Here is a 17,508-nt window from a genome sequence, read left to right as displayed (position 1 = left end):
TCTTTTTAGCTGTACCTGTCCCTTCATTTCTAGCTTTGAACATGGGGCAAATAAGGCATCCCACTTGGAGAATGGTCATTTACTGGATGCCAGAGCTTCTGTTGTCTCTTCAGTCTGCACTGCAAGAGTCTTGATGAGCCATTTCTTCTTTCTAGTGTTATCTTCCATAACACACAGTAAACAAGAAGTATGTAGTAAACAAGAAACAGAACCACAGAATCACAGAATACATCTGGTTGTGAGAGACTTGACTCAGCACTGAAGGATCAACACTAAACCATGTCCCTAAATGGGACACACACTGCTTAAACATTTTCAGGGATGATGACTTCACCACTGACCTGGGCAGACCATTCCAGTGTTTGATAACCCTGTCAGTGAAGAAATATTTCCTAGCATCCAGTCTGAATGTCCCCTGGTGCAGCTTGAAACCTTTTCCTCTAGTCCTGTCACTTGTCATCAAGAAGAGGCTGGTCCTCTCCTCTCTCCAACTTCCTTTCAGGTAGTTGTAGAGAGCAATGAGGTCTCCCCTCAGCCTCCTCTTCTCCAGTGTGAACAGCCCCAACTCCCTTAGATGCTCCTCATAGGCCATGTGCTCCAGGCCTTTCACAAGCATTGTTGCCCTTCCCTGAACACACTCCAGAACCTCATGTAGAGAGGGGCCCAAAACTAAACACAGTACTCAAGGTGTGGCCTCACCAATGCTGAGTACAGGGGGATGATCACCTCCCTGTTACTGACAGCCACTGTGTTTCTAATACAAGCCAAGATGTCAGTGGCTTTCTTGGCTACCTGGACACACTGCTGGCTCATATTCAGCTGCTTGTCGATTAGAACAACCCCAGGTCCCTTTCTGCTAGGCAGCTTTCCAGACACATTTCCCCAAACCTGTAAGGTTTCATGGGGTTGTCGTAACCCAGATGGAGGACCTGGCACTTGGCTTTGTGTAACTTCATACAGTTAGCCTTGGCTCATCAGTCTAGCCTGTCCAGATCCTGCTGTAAAGCTTCCCTACCCTCTAGCAGATCAACACAGCCACCCAGATTGGTGTCATCTACAAATTTACTGAGGGTACGCTCAGTCCCCTCATCCGGATCATTAATGAAGATACTAAAGAGGACAGGCCCCAGTACTGAACCCTGAGTGTGACTGGGCACCAGCCAGCCTTAACTCTATTCACCACAGCTCTGGGCCTGGTCAGCCAGTCAGTTTTTTTATCCAGTGCAGAATGTACTTATCCAAGCCTTGTGCCATGAGTTTCTACAGGAGAATGCAGTGGGAGATAGTGTCATAGGCTTTAGTAAAGTCCAGCTAGAAAAGGTCCACAGCTCTTCCCTCATCCACTAGGCAGGTCACTTTATTGTGGAAGGAGATCAGATTAGTCAGGCAGGACCTGCCTTTCATAAACCCATGCTGACTAGGCCTGATTGTCTGATTGTCTTGTAAGTGCCATGTGATCCGTAACCTTTCCTGGCACCAAGGTCAGACTGACAGGCCTGTAGTTCCCTGGATCATCCTTCCAGCCCTTCCTGTAGATGAGCATCACACTGGCTAGCCTCCAGTCAGCTGGGACCTCCCTGGTTAGCCAGGACTGCACAATAGTTCAGACAGAAAGTGATCCATCTTAGTGTTCAGGTTTTCTGATCAGATCTGTGGTATTATCACACAGCAATTGCAGGCTGGTTTCAATGACTGTTCTTTCCTTAATGTGCTGTCTTCAAAGGCACAACAGATACAAAAGTTTCACCAGCAGTGTTGCAAGTGTGACACCTTGTATGTTGACTTTGACATCTCAACAAATGGAAGCTCTTCCTGTTTGCAACCTAGGACAGAACTTGAATCTTTATTCCCCAGGTACTAATCTGTTTGGGGTTTCCCCCACATCATCATCACTAAGCCTTTACACACTTAGGTATGAGTTTAGGTTGGAGAATTTATTTTCTAGTTTTCTTTATGTCCAATGTTTGTTAGCTCAGCTTGTCAAAACAGTTTCAGAACTCTGATTTTTCACTTTTATTTCAGCTTCTACTTATTACTGTTTTGAAAAACTTTGAGTACAGGAGGTGGGTGAGGGGTTATCTGTATAATAGTCATCCACTGGCACCAGTCAATGTCCAAAGAGCCATGCAGTGAGGAGTAGAACTGCATCTCTGTTGTGTAATACATCTGAAACAGAGCTAAAATTGTTTCCACAAGTACAGACTCTGTTCATGCTGGTGGACCTGCCTTCAGCATTTGGCAGACTGGACTCCTTCCCCTGTCCCAGTTATGTCACTCAGCAAGTGTCGAATGTCAAACAAGAACCGCCCCAAATCATGCCATTCCTTTAAAATTCACCTCTCACAAGGCACTTATTTACAAAGATTAATTTTTAATAATGTGAATATACTTTTCAGTATATAGTTGTAATTTCTCTGGGGAAAAGTGACAAGCCCTGCTGCCAGTACTGTGACAGGAATGGATGTTTCCAGCTGATGCAGTCATGACCGTCTCTGTAATGTCACAGCAAGAGCTCAGTTTGGATGAACAGCTGATGCGAGCAGGGGAAGCTGGGAAGTTTGGAAAAGTTTTTTTTTTTTTTAAAGATGGTTGAAGACCTGTCTCTACTGTCTACAGAGGATCCAAATCCCAATATATTTTTTCAGAAAAAGTCTGAGAATCCTGCTAAACACTTCCTCAATGATGAATGAATAACACCAGTTCTAACAACGCCATCTTTTAACTTCTGCTGGAGACGGAATAGCTTGCTTTCTTGGCATAGTGACCCACCGCTTTCTGGCTGAATTACTGCATCACAGCAGTAATGAAAAGTGAATGTTTCTGTGATGCACAGTTTGGCACAGAATAGGTATTTAGTCTTACTGTAACAGGTTACACACAGAGCAGTCAAACTCTTTCAGTGTTCTGAGATAACTACCAATTTTAGGAGTACCTGCATAGATCTTCACACACCTTCAGCCAGTCATGAGTCCAAGCCAAAATACCAGTACCCCTTCCAGCCCTGTGTGACAAGCAGTGGTCTACAAGGCCAAGTGCTTGGGCATGCACAAGTACATGCAGAAGCATTCACAACTCTCTGCGCCTTCCTTGAATTCAATAGCAGCCTCAAAGGAACTGATGGGCCTGCCCCTTGGCATTTCTGGCATCTGCTACTCGGAAGACATCATGCCTGTGCTGAAATCTCTTCCATTGTCTTTCAGGCAGCTTCAGAGGCCAGACTAAGGTGTTCCTCCTAGATTTCAAAGGAAGTAGCTGATCAAGCTTCAGAAAAGACCACATGTGGATTTCTGAATTTCTGTGACACGTGACCTCCTCTGGGACAATGCAGGTGTCAAAGTTCAGGATACAGCAACTGAAGAGTTGGAGACAGAGCCTCTTGGCTAAAGAGACTTTGTCTGTAGGATACATTTCAGAGGAAATTGGAACGTCATTAGAAGTTGCTGCATTCCTTGGTGAAAAATTCCATCACTAAGAAAGATGCTCAGAATGCTAATAATGTTACATTTCTACCTCCTTTCAAAAGAAGGAAGGTATTAAAGTAAGAAGAAAAGGAAAAAAAAAACCCAAACACAAAAAACAACCAACCAAATTAAAACCAAAAAACAAACAACCCAAACAAACAGGAGAGTTTTTTCCTGACAAAAAGAGGCAGGCTAGAAATTTCACCATTTCTTACCCAGTGTGAAGAACAGCAGACACTATTCTGTCATTCATGGCTATGCTTCTTTGTTTATATCATCACTATGTGCACTTTGGTGCCAATAATTTGTGGGGGAAAATTTGTGTGGAAATCAAGTAAGTGTTTGTTGTTTTCAGTAATTTTTTTGTGTGTCAATATAAACCTTTATATGAAAGCAGTAAGATGATATACTGTGATACTGTGTCATGAGGTCTGTGGCGACAGGTTGGCCTCGATGATCCTCGAGGTCTCTTCCAACCTTAGTTAATTATACTGCGATACTGTGACATTTATGTCTATACCAAATAATGGTTGGTATACAGAGTAGTGAACTTTTTAAATGTTACTTTAAAATGCTACAAGCAAAGCAATTTCCTTTTTCTTGCTTTTTTTTGTTTTTTTTAGCTGTGGTTGTTATGTTAAGAAAAGGTGAACAGGACAGATATCAGGAGGCACTTCCTGTTTGTGCGAACAGATAGCAAGATGGCATTAACCATACCCATGAGATAACATCGTCAAAATACCTTAACCACATGCATCACTTTCAAGAGGACTTTTATAAAGCTTTACTTTACTTCCTCTTGAAATTAATTAAAATGTGCAGGTGTGACAACTACTTAACTAGGTATTTGATAATTATCCATAGTACAACATTTCTAATTATCAAGCTTTGGATAACAAGTATAAATTAATCTATGGCAGGTATGTATATGGGAAACAGCTGCATTTCAAACAGAGAGGAAGCAGATAATGTGAAAAGAAATGGCATTACTGGGATTATAGCAGGATGTACAATCAGAGACATTACTAGCTCTAGGTAGCTCTTCCTTATTCTGTAGGAAAGGAGGATACTTTTTTCCTTGTGAATAGTACTGTCCCAGACACCATAAAAAAAAAAACCAACCAAAACAAAAAAAGACATCAAGGATGTGACCTCATAAGGCACAACTGAAGTACGTAGAGCCCTGGCAACTCTCCAAGAGTAGGTCATCAACATGGCATTTCCTTACAACCCTTTCTGAGATGAAGAGCTGCTGTTTTCCCATTCTAGACTAGACTAGAATAAACCAGGTTGGAAGAGACCTTCAAGATCATCGTGTCCAGCCTATCACCCAACACCATCTAAACAACTAAACCATGGCACCAAGCACCCCATCCAGTCTCCTCCTAAACACCTCCAGTGATGGTGACTCCACCACCTCCCTGGGCAGCACATTCCAACAGCCAATCACTCTCTCTATGAAGAACTTCTTCCTAACATCCAGTCTAAATAGCCTTGCTATTGTTATTTTGGCCTTGTTGTTCTCTTGTTCCAGTCTGTTCATAATTATCATTCTTTGGTCATCTAAACCTGTGACCATTTTTTGTGTCTTCCTATAAGAGAAGTACCAGCATCACCAGTGTTTTCCACTTCTAGTAGTGATTTATCAGGGAACAATAAAATGGTCTCCTCATTCTGTTTGTGTCCTGTCAGGCACTAACAAAGAATATTATGTATTATGATATGATATAATCAACTGATTCATGCAGCTTTTCACTCATTGTTAAGTCAAAGGACACAGAAAATGTTGTTATTTAAAAAATGCAACTTAGGAGTGAGGTGGGGGAAAGGCCTTTCTTGGGTGTGTCCATCACCCTTCTAGTGAAATGATTAATGAAGCATTCTTTCTGTCAAGTGTTTCTCCCAATGCTGTGTGGGAGACTGTGGTGAGGACAGAAATAAGGACACAGTCACCAATTTGTACAAAGTATTCTTATGAATGATGGATTTTTCAGTGCTTGTCTCTCTCTGGTAGTGCAGCAACCGGTTCTTCCAAAACAGAGTTTCTGGTTAATGCCATGAAAACAACAGCTGGCAGTGGAGACTAGAAGTTCTACATGGCACCCCACTGCAGGGACTGTGACCCTCCAGCTTCTTGACTACAGTGAGCTTGGTGCACTTTTGAAGCCTCCCTGAGCCTCTCATCCTGCAGCACAAAAAAAGCAATGAAGGAATTGCATGAAAAAAAAATTTCCTTTTGCTGTGCTAATGATGCAATTAGGCATCATTCACACAATTGAGCATGGGAAAAAATAGACTGAGGAAGCAGATGTGAACAAGAAATACCACCTTGACGTAGATAACATGACAAGCGGCTATTGTCCAGGGCACTGAATGGCAGAGTGCTTTGGTTTAATGTCATGTCCTTGAGTGCACTAACAGGCTCTCCAAGGGGCTGGCTACCTATGCTGAGGGCCAGCTCTGGTACAGTACAGCTCTTCAGCCTTGGAGCAGACTCGTGTGAGAAAGAGCTGTGACGTAAGAAGCTTTGTTGAGACCTCACTCACTTTAACTAGGACTTGCCTTTACATCCTTGCACTTGGTGCCTGCTGAGCTTTGTGAATACATGTGCCAACCAGTGTATCTCCCTCCCTGCTCCTGGCCCACTGACTCAACTTCTAGGCTTGATCTTATTTGTCCCTGGTGATCTGGACCTGCTTTGCTTTTCTCACTTGGATCCTGTGGGAACGCAGCATATTTCAGTGAGGCCCCTGCCTCTGTTTGCCTTGTTTTCACCCTTGGCTCAGCTTGATGCTTCCCAATACCTAGGATTCAGGACAAAGACAAATGTCACCTCAGGTAATCTCAGTGTAAGACAGCCTGAGTTGTGGAAACTGGCTCTGGATAGAAGAAATTTAATGCAACCTCCTTACTTAGTCCTGAGTTGTGTTAAGTCCCAGCCCCCAAACCATTTACAGTATCACAGTACATTAGAGGTTGGAAAGGACCTCAAGAGATTGAGTCCAACCCCCCTACTGAAGTAGGATCACTTAGGGTAGTCTGCGCAGGAATGCATCCAGGTGGGTTTTGAAAGTCTCCAGAAAAGGAGACTCCACAACCTCCCTGGGCAGCCTGTTCCAGTGCCCCATCACCCTCACTGCAAAGAAGTTTCTCATGTTGAGGTGAAATCTTCTATGTTCAAGCTTGACAAGCTTGTTTCTTCTCTTATTACTGTGCACCACCGAAAAGAGCTTGGCCTACTCCACTTGACACTCACCACTCAGATATTTATACACATTGATGAGATCCCCTCTCAGTCTTCTCAAGACTAAACATCCCCAGGGATCTCAGTTTCTCTTCATAGGGGAGATGCTCAGGTCCCCTAATCATCCTCATGGCTCTCTGTTGGATTCTCTCCAGCAGTTCTCTGTCTTTCTTAAACTGGGGAACCCAAAACTGAATGCAGTATTCCAGGTGTGGTCTCACCAGGACAGAGTACAGGGGGAGAAGAACTTCTCCAGACCTGCTGCACACACTTTTCTTGATGCATCCCAGGATACCATTGTCTCTCTTGACCACAAGGGCACATTGTTGTTCCATGGAGACCTTGGAGTCAAGGCCTTTCTTCATGGAGCTGCTTTTTAGCAGGGCAGCCCCTAACCTGTCCTGGTGCCTGCTGTTAGTCCTCCCCAGTTGTAGGACCCTGCACTTCTCCTTATTGAACTTCATGAGGTTTGCCTGCACCCAGCTCTCCAGCCTGTCCAGATCTCATTGGATGGCAGCACAGCCTGACAGGGTGTCAGCCACCCCCCCAGTTTTGTATCATATGGGAACTTGCTGAGGGTACTCTCAATCCCCTCACCCAGGTCATTGATAAAGATATTGAACAAAACCAAACCCAGTGCCAATCCCTGGGGAACACCACTGGCCACATGCCTCCAAGCTGACTCTGTGCCGCTGATGACAACCCTCTGAACTCTGCTGTCAAGCCAGTTTGCAATCCACCTCACAGACCAGCTGTGAGTAGTATTAAACTCACATCTTTATAAACAAACCAACAAACTGGAATTGCAGAACTTCCTGGGCTTCCTTAAATGGATTAGACTTGTCAGTTAAGGTGCTGCTCAGGAAAGGAGCTTCCATACTGGAGCTTTGAACATATTCACTGCTTAATTATTAGCTCCTTTTCTGCCTTGGCTCTGAAGCACTCCAGAGAGTTCTGTTACCTGAGAGAAGGTTCCTGCAGAGGGTAAAGAGATGGATATGAGTTCATCTGTCCTGTTAAGTGCTTATATTGTGAAATGCATAAATACTTTTTTGCTGATTACCCACTAGGGACTCTCAGATGGTTTAGAAGCATCCCTTCTGAATAAATTCATTAGATTGGGTGTCTTCATGTGAAATCTCCCTGACTTTAGAACAGAATAGAATAAAATAAACCACTTCTCACATAGCAAGTGTGTTAGCATGGTCAAAGTCCACTGCAATACAGAAATCGTCATAAAACTGTGAAGCAAGGGTCTGTAAAAGGTATTGGTCTGGAAATCTTTTTCTGAAGATCTTTTAACTGGAATTTTTAATATTTATGTAAGGCAATTTTGGCTGTTTGGTTTGGGGCAAAAATTCACACATCTTCCTGGATTTCTGCTGTGATAGTTAAGGTTGTCTGAAAATCTTTACCATCCACACTGAAAATCCATAACCTTGATCTCCATCTTGTGTGGATCTAAGATGTTAGCTGCACTTCCAGATCTTTCCTTTCTTCTACAGGATGGGTCACAGTACCAGTCCCATAGCTCATGCTGCAGTTCCTTAAATCTCTGCTCTCTTGAGCCTGACTTTGTGCATTGTCCATCATAAAATTAGAAGCAAGCTTGTGAGGAGAAAAAATTTTCTTGCAGTTAATATAAAGAAACGTAACATGCCTGGGTGTAGTGCAGTTTGTAAAGCACTACACAGATGAGAAGTGGACTCTAATGCTGGGATTAATGCTGAACATCAGTGTTCACACGCCATTTAGAGTTTCAGCCTTTAAAACTTACTGTTGTGGAATGTTTGGTGTTCTTACCTTGTTAATATAGTTAAGAATTGATGGGTTATGTTAGTCACAATTTCCAAAGGTAATATTCTGAGGGCAACTGTAAAAGACCTTTTCATAACTGTTTTCGTCTAATTTGCCTAGTCTGTTATTTCTGGGAAGGGGTTAACAGTCTTCACATGGAACTCTCCCTAATATATCAGTTCCCATCTGTAGTTTATCAAGATTTGTGCTGTAAACTGAAAACAAAACAGTTGCCTTTGTAAGGAATATGTTTTGTCAAAATATTATCCAAAGTAATGAATTCTGTGTATGTTAATTTAAAATGTATTGTACATTTAGGGTAAGGGAGTAGACAAGTCACTTTGCAGTGTGAAGGTGACAGTGCACAGGACAGGGAGAATGCAAAACCAAGCTGGAATAGGCAGCTCAATATTGAAGCTGAGGGCACAGCTGGAGAGGTGCATTTATTTCAGCCTTTAGGTACATTGGAATATTGCTAAATTAGTACATTTATTGTAGATTTTATATTTCATATAAATTATTATGTATGACTTCTAATGCTTCAAAGAATGTGGCATTGTCCTGTTACCATTTTTCAATTCACCAGTTTAATGTGAGTGACCTGTGGAAGCCTTTTCTTTTCAAAAGAGCAAATCCAGGCAAAACAGCATCAGTGCACATAGTCCTTCTGAACGATAGAGCTTAATAGACTTTCAGATATTCAAAGATGAATTAAAACTCAGCATAATACTGAGTTAGGGGAAATTATTGATGGAAAAGTACAGGACACGTGATCTTCCCAGACCACAGAGTTGTGTAGTGGTGTCAGTAGGTCTGAGATCCCTGTCTGGGTTTAAATTACAAACCAATTCTCTTTTTTACTATGCTATGCTGTTTGGCTAATGCAAGGCTTATGCAGAATTCTTTGGTTAAGACCTCATGACTTTTAAACAAATGTTTTATACAGTATGCAAAATAGAAATGCAGATGCATAATAATTTTTAAACTTCAGAATCATTGAGGGTGGAAACTGTGTCCGTGACGACTCCTAGCTATTGCACATCTTCACAGGGAAAAGCGTGCTATAGTGCATGAGAAACTGGAACTTTACAAGCTAGTGTTTCAAATCTCCTGACTCCCCAGATGCCCCTGTGGTGTCTGGGACAGTTGGGTCTCCGTTGGAGAGAAAGGGAGAAAACAAAGGGAAGGGCAGGAAAACTAAATAAATTCATTTTATTTTGTTTTTGGCCGAGGAGCAGGTTTAACTGCTGGTGATCTGATTGAGCAGCCAGCATTTAATGTTCTAGAGGTACATAAAGGCAGGAAGAGCCCTCACTGAGAGAAGAAAAGAAAACTCTCGTAAGAGGAAGGTCTTCTGAGAAACAACATTATAGAACTAAAATAGAGCAACTAGAGGAAGGAAGCCCATGTCCTATATATACAGAAAGGGAGGGGGATCTTCTCCATAGTAACGGAATGAACAGGGGAGGAGGAAAAGGACAACACAAACTGCAAAAGATGTGTTAACAAGTGGTGTAGTAAAGAGAGATGTGGGATTTGCTCTTCTTTCCTGTTTTCAGGGCCTGTGGTTTTAGTATAATACAAAATCCCTTTAAAAATGTTTTGTAAATGAAGATTAATTATTTTTGGAACTATAAATTCTGAAGCTTGTCTTTTAGTACTTGTACTTCATATCCTGAACATCTTACTGCTAGAAAACTTGAAGCTTGGCTGTTAGAAGAAAGTTTCTGTTCTGTGATTTACACTATATGTATGTTACTGCTGTATATTTCTATTATTACTATGTAGTTACAAAATGTTTTGGGACTGGAATGTGGCCAGATTTTGCAATGGTATTTAACAGGCAGTAGTTGGATGACGTGGTCTGCACGTATGTAACAGTTGTGTTGGTGTCACAGAAGTAATCACTTACAAGGAAATCACAAGTATCCCAAAGACCGGGCTTGTTCTGTGTTTCCTGATGTAGTTCTGCTGCTGAACTGAGAACCCATTTTTGCCCCACCACCCCATCACTTCCCCTGACCTCATCTTATTTCTTGCTCTCTTTTTCCCTGGTTAACTACAAGAGCAGTCTTGCAAAGCACTTGCAGGACATGCTGTTGCATCTCTTGCCAGGAAAATCCCTTTCAGTAAAGAGAGCAGTCCTTCAGCCTCAGAAATCTAGCACTGTAGTAAACTAGATCTTTCATAATCCATATGAAACATCCTTTCCTCCTTCTTGTAGCACTTCTTCTTCATATACAGTGATTACTTCTAATAACTAGTAAATCAGTAACCAGACCAAAAGTTTTACTTCGTGACAGACTCCGGCAGTTTTCATTGTTTAAAATAAGGTCTTTCACTCCAAAGTTTGCTTTTCATATTATGTGGGCTAAGTGATCTTTTCTGTTTAAAAATGCCTGTAGTTCTTTTTGCAAAGACTGACAGCAGTGTCTGGTTACAGGGTGGGATGATTAACTGGAATAGACTGTTTCCTCCTTTACGTCATAGACATAATGCAAATTACCAAGATCATCGCCCATCAGAACAAGACACACCTCCACCTACTGAGGTTTCGGAAGAGCAGGTAAAACATGTTTCTGTTTTAAAATGGCATTTAAAAAATCTATTAGGAATGACCTGCATTGAATTTTTTTTGTCATCTGTTGATGCAGTTTATTAAAACATTGTCTGTAGCAGCACAAATGGGTGTATCAGAGAAGGGTCACAGTGCAGAGACAGCAGATTGTCATTGCCATTCAAACCAGAGTGACGGATCAGCTTGGGAGTTTCTGCTCTAGTGTGTAACGGTTTGCCTTTTGTATTTAGATGGGACAGTTTCACTAATCAGAGCTATTCAGATCCAATAAAGTACATGATGAACAGATTTCATTATTTGTCTTTTAGGCATGCAAGTTTTCCTTCATAGCTTAAGTTTCCAATTCAGTTGTGTAGTTTTTTTGAAATAAGAATGTTATGCCAGCTGTGGACTGCACACACTCTTGGTCTAAAACTCGAGTGTTTCCCTCAGTAGTGTGCTTGACTGATTTAATACACTGGTACAAACAGAGAAGTTTGTCTCTCTTCTATCAAACATAGATTTATTTAGACTTTTGTTGATAATTTTAGTCTCAAAAGAGACTCATTTCTGTGTTCATACTTTATTGCATGCAAGTTCTCCAGGTTGTAGCCTCTCTGCAGTTAGTTGCATTGGCCATTTTACAGTCTAAGATCTCTGCTACCCATGAACAAGGGTAGTTTTCAAGGGCAAGTTTTGATTCCTTTTTTGTTTGTTGGGTTTTTGGTGGGTTTTTTTAGGTAGGTAAATCAATACTTCCTAGCACCATGCTGTCATTTCTAGTGAGTTTAAAATGAGCCTGTCCCAAATTGAAATTTTTCCTAAGATTTGATTTCCAGTTTTGATTTAATGTTTGTTTATGCTCAAAGTGTTAAAACTTTAACTACATGGGTGATTTTGACTGTAAGCCTGCTGAGCTACATCCAAAAAGGGAAAATACAGCCCCCCCCCAAAAAAACCCAAACCCAACCCTGAAAAACCCCCACCCAACTGACAAAAAAAAAAACAAAACAAACAAACAAACAAAACCCCCCAAACAACAACAATACCAACCACCCCACACACACAGAGAATACAAACAAACAAAAGCCCCACCAAAAATTCCCCCACAAAACTCACCCCCAGACAAAACACCACCTTCTGAGACAAACCCAGAAACTTTCATTTCAGCTGGCCTGAAAGCCTACTCAGTGCCAGGTATGGAGTGGGCCAAAAGATTTCCCTGCTGAGTTGTTTTGTTTATTTGTTTGTTGACAACTTCTTCCTTTGGGAACATTTATTGTAGGGCTGGCACCAAAGAAATAGTTATTGATCTGCAGTTCTTACTCAAAGCCTTTAGGCCCAGATTTATGAAAGCAATGGATGGTTGCATTTTCTCACGCATTGAAGTTGAAGAGCTCACCTGATGGCTGTCATTTGCAATACTGTCTAGTTACCCTGCAAAGAAAAAAGGGACCTAAACACCTTTGATTTCTCAGGACTGTACTAATACCTGTACAAGCTGTCTTAAAATGGCAGAAACACATGGGTTTCTTCTCTTTGGATTAAAATTTGCAAGCGTTTGTGAGGCTTCTGGTACAAAAATCTCTGCATCTCTTGTGGGTTGTTTAGATTACTGGTAACATACCAGTATACATCTCTGCTTCCTGGAGCTGGATTCAGTTCTTGTGGTTAAGCTACGCTCAGATGAAAAGAACTTTTTATTGTTACAATCTATTCCCTGTGATGCTTGCTGAATAACTCTGTAATGGGAACAGCGCAATGCCATCCACCACTTCTTAAGGTTAGAATTCATGGCAACTTCAGCAAAAACCTTTCTTCTGAACTGTATTTCTGTGGTTAGCTTTTATTCCACTGCCTGCCCTTTTTCTCATAAAACCCCACAATCTTACAAATGAAAATTCAGAGGGCGTAAGCGTTGGTAAGGTACAGGTTATGAAAGCCAGTTTGTAGTTGTGCTATTGCTGCAGAGATGTCGAAAGTAACAATTCATTTTTCGCTCTACAAGAAGGTGAGAAACTGACATCGGTTTGTAAGAGCAGGGAAGAGAAGGAAAGGCACAAAAGCGATCAGTGCCCATATTTGCTATTCCGACAACCTGTTTTCAGACATTGTGTTATGATGTATTTAGATTAAGAAAAGGAAGGGCCCCACCTCTGGGCACACTGGGCATACTGTATTTTTCAATAAGTTGCCAAAGCAGAGAAGATTAGAAATAGCGAAACTTCTGGAGGTGTCTTAGAGGGAGGGGAGGTTGCTTTTAATGACACCTTTCTTTTAAAAGACATTTAAAGTACTAGTGCACATTGCTCTTGCACACTGGGGAGATTGCTCCTGGGACATAAAGGGCCTCTGCTGTGTTCCTGCTGAGCTTCATTCTGCTGCTTCAGGCTCCGTACATGCAGAAGAGAAGCAGCAGTAGCTCTCACACAGTTCCTATACCCCAGGACTTCTAGGAGCTGTGGGGTCTGGTCACAAGGCCATTCTTGTGGAGAGCAGCAAACCCCAGGATGAGACTCTGGTTGTCATGTGAGGCACCATACTTTCTATTTTACTCTTCTTTCAAAACTGGGCCAGCTAAGCAAATACATGTGTGGCACTTCCAGGAAGTGATTGCTTTTGAGTCAGCAGCCACCCCTGTGGCAGTGTTTGCCAGCATGCTGTCCCAGAAACGTCTTTGTGATGGTGCATAGCCATGCTTGCTTATTGTCTGGCATTGTCTGGATGTTCCACTGAACATCCTATTCAGTGGAAAAGTGATCTCTGACATGTGAACATGAATAGTGTGCACACAGTATGAATAAAACCCTGATTTTGATGCAGTGTTATTTATTTTCTAGGTTGCACGACTTATGGAAATGGGATTTTCCAGGGGAGATGCCCTAGAAGCTCTGAGGGCTTCAAATAATGACTTAAACGTAGCCACTAATTTTCTACTGCAGCACTGATGGTTTTCTGTGTGAAGGAACTTCACTTGATGTGTTTGTACGTCTGAAAGAGGATCAAAGCCACCTGCTGGACAGACTCACGAAAGTCGTCCCAACTAGAGCATCCGAAAAGAGAAGCTGGCTCCAGGTGACCGGTGATTCAAAGTGATGTTAAGGAAAGATGTGAACTGCTCCCAAACCTTCAGACCACTTGGTGGTTTCTAGTCAGGTTATCCTTTTCAAAGTAACTTTAGTTTCTACTTATTACTGGATATCACCTAAATTTATTTTTAAAATAAAGGAGGTGTGTTTTTTTTTCTTGTAAAGCCTTCTTAGACGTTATCAGACTTAATAATTAGGAAAAGAAACTCCAAAACCCACGACAACTACATTTACCTACCAAGAAAAATTGTATTTTCACCATTTACCAGCCTAATTTCTCTAGCTCACATACTGCTTTACAGTATTTGATTTTTTTATCACAATAATGAGAGGTTTGAAGATTATTTCATTTTCAACTCAGCAAAGGGTTATGGGACTAGGAGATCGCTCTTTGGAAAGCTTTCTTAATGCCTGTAATACTTTATTTCTTGAATACATTTTCGAATACAAGTTGTCATTCAGCACATAATACACAGATAGGATGAGAGAGAATTCATGTGCGTGTTGCACATGTGCTAAGTGGCCACTGTACATTTAAACTTTTGCAAATTGATTGAATTGCTGTTCAGATTGCAGGTCATGAAGATACTCACTGGAAGCAATAAAGGTGAACTGAATGATACAGTAAGATCAGAACTGAAATTATTTCAATGACTTCCATGTCTAATTCAGACAGACTTCTGTAATGATGGCTGTATGCTCAGCGTCCAATTGCTGGTTGCATTTTTTGAGCAGGCTACATACTGTCTTAAAACGAGATTATAAAAAGCTAACTTTTCTATATATAGTTCTAGTTTTGTACTGTCAAAGGTGTGGGTGGTGCTGCATTTGCTGAATCTTCACCGTCTGAAGCAACTCACTGTTGATCACAGACTGGAACGTTAACCTTAGGGATGACTGAGGCCGACACAGGAGGGAACAGGACAGTAATGCCAAAGTAGTACAATACTGGGTTTGCAGGTCAGACTAATAAATAAGCTTGTGTGACTTGACTCTCACAAATGCTCAGTATTAGCAACTCCTTAGGAACCTCAGGAGATGAGATGGAAAGAGGTGAGCATCTCTATAAAACCAAGCAGTAATACAATATTCCAAACTGCAACTCTGTAAAACCAATCTACATATGTATCTCAAGCATTTAATGTATGTTTCTGTATGTAGTTGTGTTTGTATATTGTGTGTATATGTGTCTGTTTATACACACAGAGGCATATTTAATACATACATACATTTAGAATAAGGTAGAGGCCATCAGAAACATAACAAATGCAACAGCAGGTGCAGAGGGCAAGAGGTGAAAGAATACAGGAGAAGGAAGGATGGTTTAGAAATCCAAATGAACATGTGTGTACCAAAGTACAGCTCTGTGCAGTCTCACATGCTTTGAAAAACATACCAGGGAATTCCAGGACAAGATTTAGGGAGAGAGAGAGAGAGAGAGATGCCTTCCTTTTTCTTTTTTAATTGATTTTTAAAAAAAGTCCTCAGGCATACAAGTCCTTACCCAGAAATGATATCAAAATTGTGCGGCTTTTGGTACATGCCATAATTTTTAATAAAGTCAGTCTCTTGTACATATTTTTTAGTGTTTTCCAGTGGCTAAAATAAGGGGGTTTTGGAATGACCATGTGTTTCCTGAGCTTTGATCAACCTCCTTCAGGGTTTGACTTGCTGCTATGATCACATTATGTAGTCAGGGTCTGCTTATTAATTGAAAGGTTTTGTTTGTGTGAAGCTGAGTTGCTCAATGTGTGTGTAACCCAGGGATGTTTCTATACCTGAAGAAGTCTGGAAACCTCCTGTCTTACAAAGCAAAGGGCAAATGTAAGGGGGGTGGGAAAGCCCTATAATAATTTGCAAACTAGTTAAATATCTTGACAGAAGTACAGGTTTTAATTTTGAAACATAACAGGTTTTCCTCGTGAATATTTTATCCAAAGTAGCAATAAAGGCTGGTGAAGCACTTCAGAAGCCAGATTTTGTCTGTAGGAAATAAAGGTCTGCCTAGTCCAGAGTGAATTAGACATGTCCTGTGCCCTTTTAGACATTGCCCTGCTATAGGGACAAGCACTAAGAGCCTTTATTCCTTGAAATTTTAAAACATGGCATCTGGGACATGTGAGGGAATATTCTGAGAGTCTAAATTCTTCCTTGCCATTATCTGTACAAGAGCTATCAAAATGTCACGGTTGTGTGGAAAGCACCTTTTTGCTGGGCGTTTCACAAAACTGGGTCATACGTGAGGGGTAAAATTCAGGTCTTGGTGATGTCAATTGAAAACCCCCCTTGATATCTGAAGAATAGTTTGTGTTCAAAATGCTTCCACAGTTGTGATTTCAAATTTATTAAAAAGAAAAAAAAAAAAACAAAAACCAAGAGTAAAAGTCTCAGCTCCTGTGGAACGCAACAGTTCCTGCTTTGTGCAAGAACCCTGGAAGTAAGATTCCCACAACAAAGCTGCAAAACAACTTGGTTTCCACTTCATGGTAAAACTTTTATGGACCGCTTCTGGGAATGCAAGGAGTTTTTCACAGCCCATGCAGTGTTTGTCCAATACAGTTTTGAGTATCTCATTGCACAGTTCCTGTTTTGTGTGTGACACAGCAATATTGTTTAGATAGATAGAGAACGCAGAACACTTCTCTATGGGCAGGATTTTAAGTCCCTGGGAGATTGAGACATGTTTTAGTAAAGCCAAGATTTGGTGTTTTGAAATAAAAGTAGTTTTCTGCTGTTAAAATTTTGCTACAAGACTGGGAATATTGTCTTTTGACACAACGTCAGAATAGTTTACTGGGGACTTTCCTAGACAGTTCTGTGATACTTTGAGATATGCCCACAGGGAGGTCTGAATTTCTGGAAATCTACCTAATAAACCACCAGGTTCTCAAGCCTTAATTTTTTTTAATAAGATGCAGAATGACTGAAATCTGTACCTACCAAACCCATTTTCCCCTCCCAAAACAAGTGTTAAGCATTGCCTGCTACTTAGTGGACAGTCACAGTTGGTTCATGTACCAGCCTGTGCTGTCTAGCCTTGGTGAGGAAAGGTCTCATTATTTTTGCCTGAAACAGAAGAAGCAGCAAGCAAAACTTAGCACAAGGTACTGGACAAAGGGCAATGCTTTTGGCTCTCCTGTTTGTGCATGGGTATATATAGGTATATATATGTGTGTATGCGTATGTATATATACAGAGAGTGAGTGAGAATATTTATGTACTGCTTTGATGAATTTAACTGGAGCTACGAGTGTGCTGAAGACAATTAAAAGTCTGCATTCAAAGACTCCCATCGCTCAGACATGTGTCTGTAGCAGTTTGGGCTGGGTGCCCTCTGCTGTGTTCATATGAGGGGTACTT

At 41.3% G+C, this 17,508-nt stretch overlaps 1 protein-coding gene across 1 annotated transcript in view; it reads left to right on the top strand.

The window, feature by feature from the left end:
* Window positions 1–16,888, top strand: part of UBAC2 (UBA domain containing 2) — a 115,110-nt gene extending 98,222 nt beyond the window's left edge. Inside the window, exons 8-9 of the mRNA XM_068165219.1 lie at window positions 10,946–11,068; window positions 13,900–16,888. Of these exons, the coding sequence (XP_068021320.1) occupies window positions 10,946–11,068; window positions 13,900–14,007 (231 nt within the window). The 3' untranslated portion in view covers window positions 14,008–16,888. The remainder of the gene's footprint in view (window positions 1–10,945; window positions 11,069–13,899) is intronic.
* The last annotated feature ends 620 nt before the right edge of the window (window positions 16,889–17,508 follow it).

Source organism: Melanerpes formicivorus, unplaced genomic scaffold (genome assembly GCF_026170545.1).
Source record: "Melanerpes formicivorus ecotype bairdi unplaced genomic scaffold, bMelFor1.0.p_v2 SCAF_1, whole genome shotgun sequence".
Lineage (NCBI taxonomy): Eukaryota > Metazoa > Chordata > Aves > Piciformes > Picidae > Melanerpes > Melanerpes formicivorus.
The sequence above is the reverse complement of the archived record's forward strand: the minus strand, read 5'-3'. Positions and strand labels throughout refer to the sequence as shown.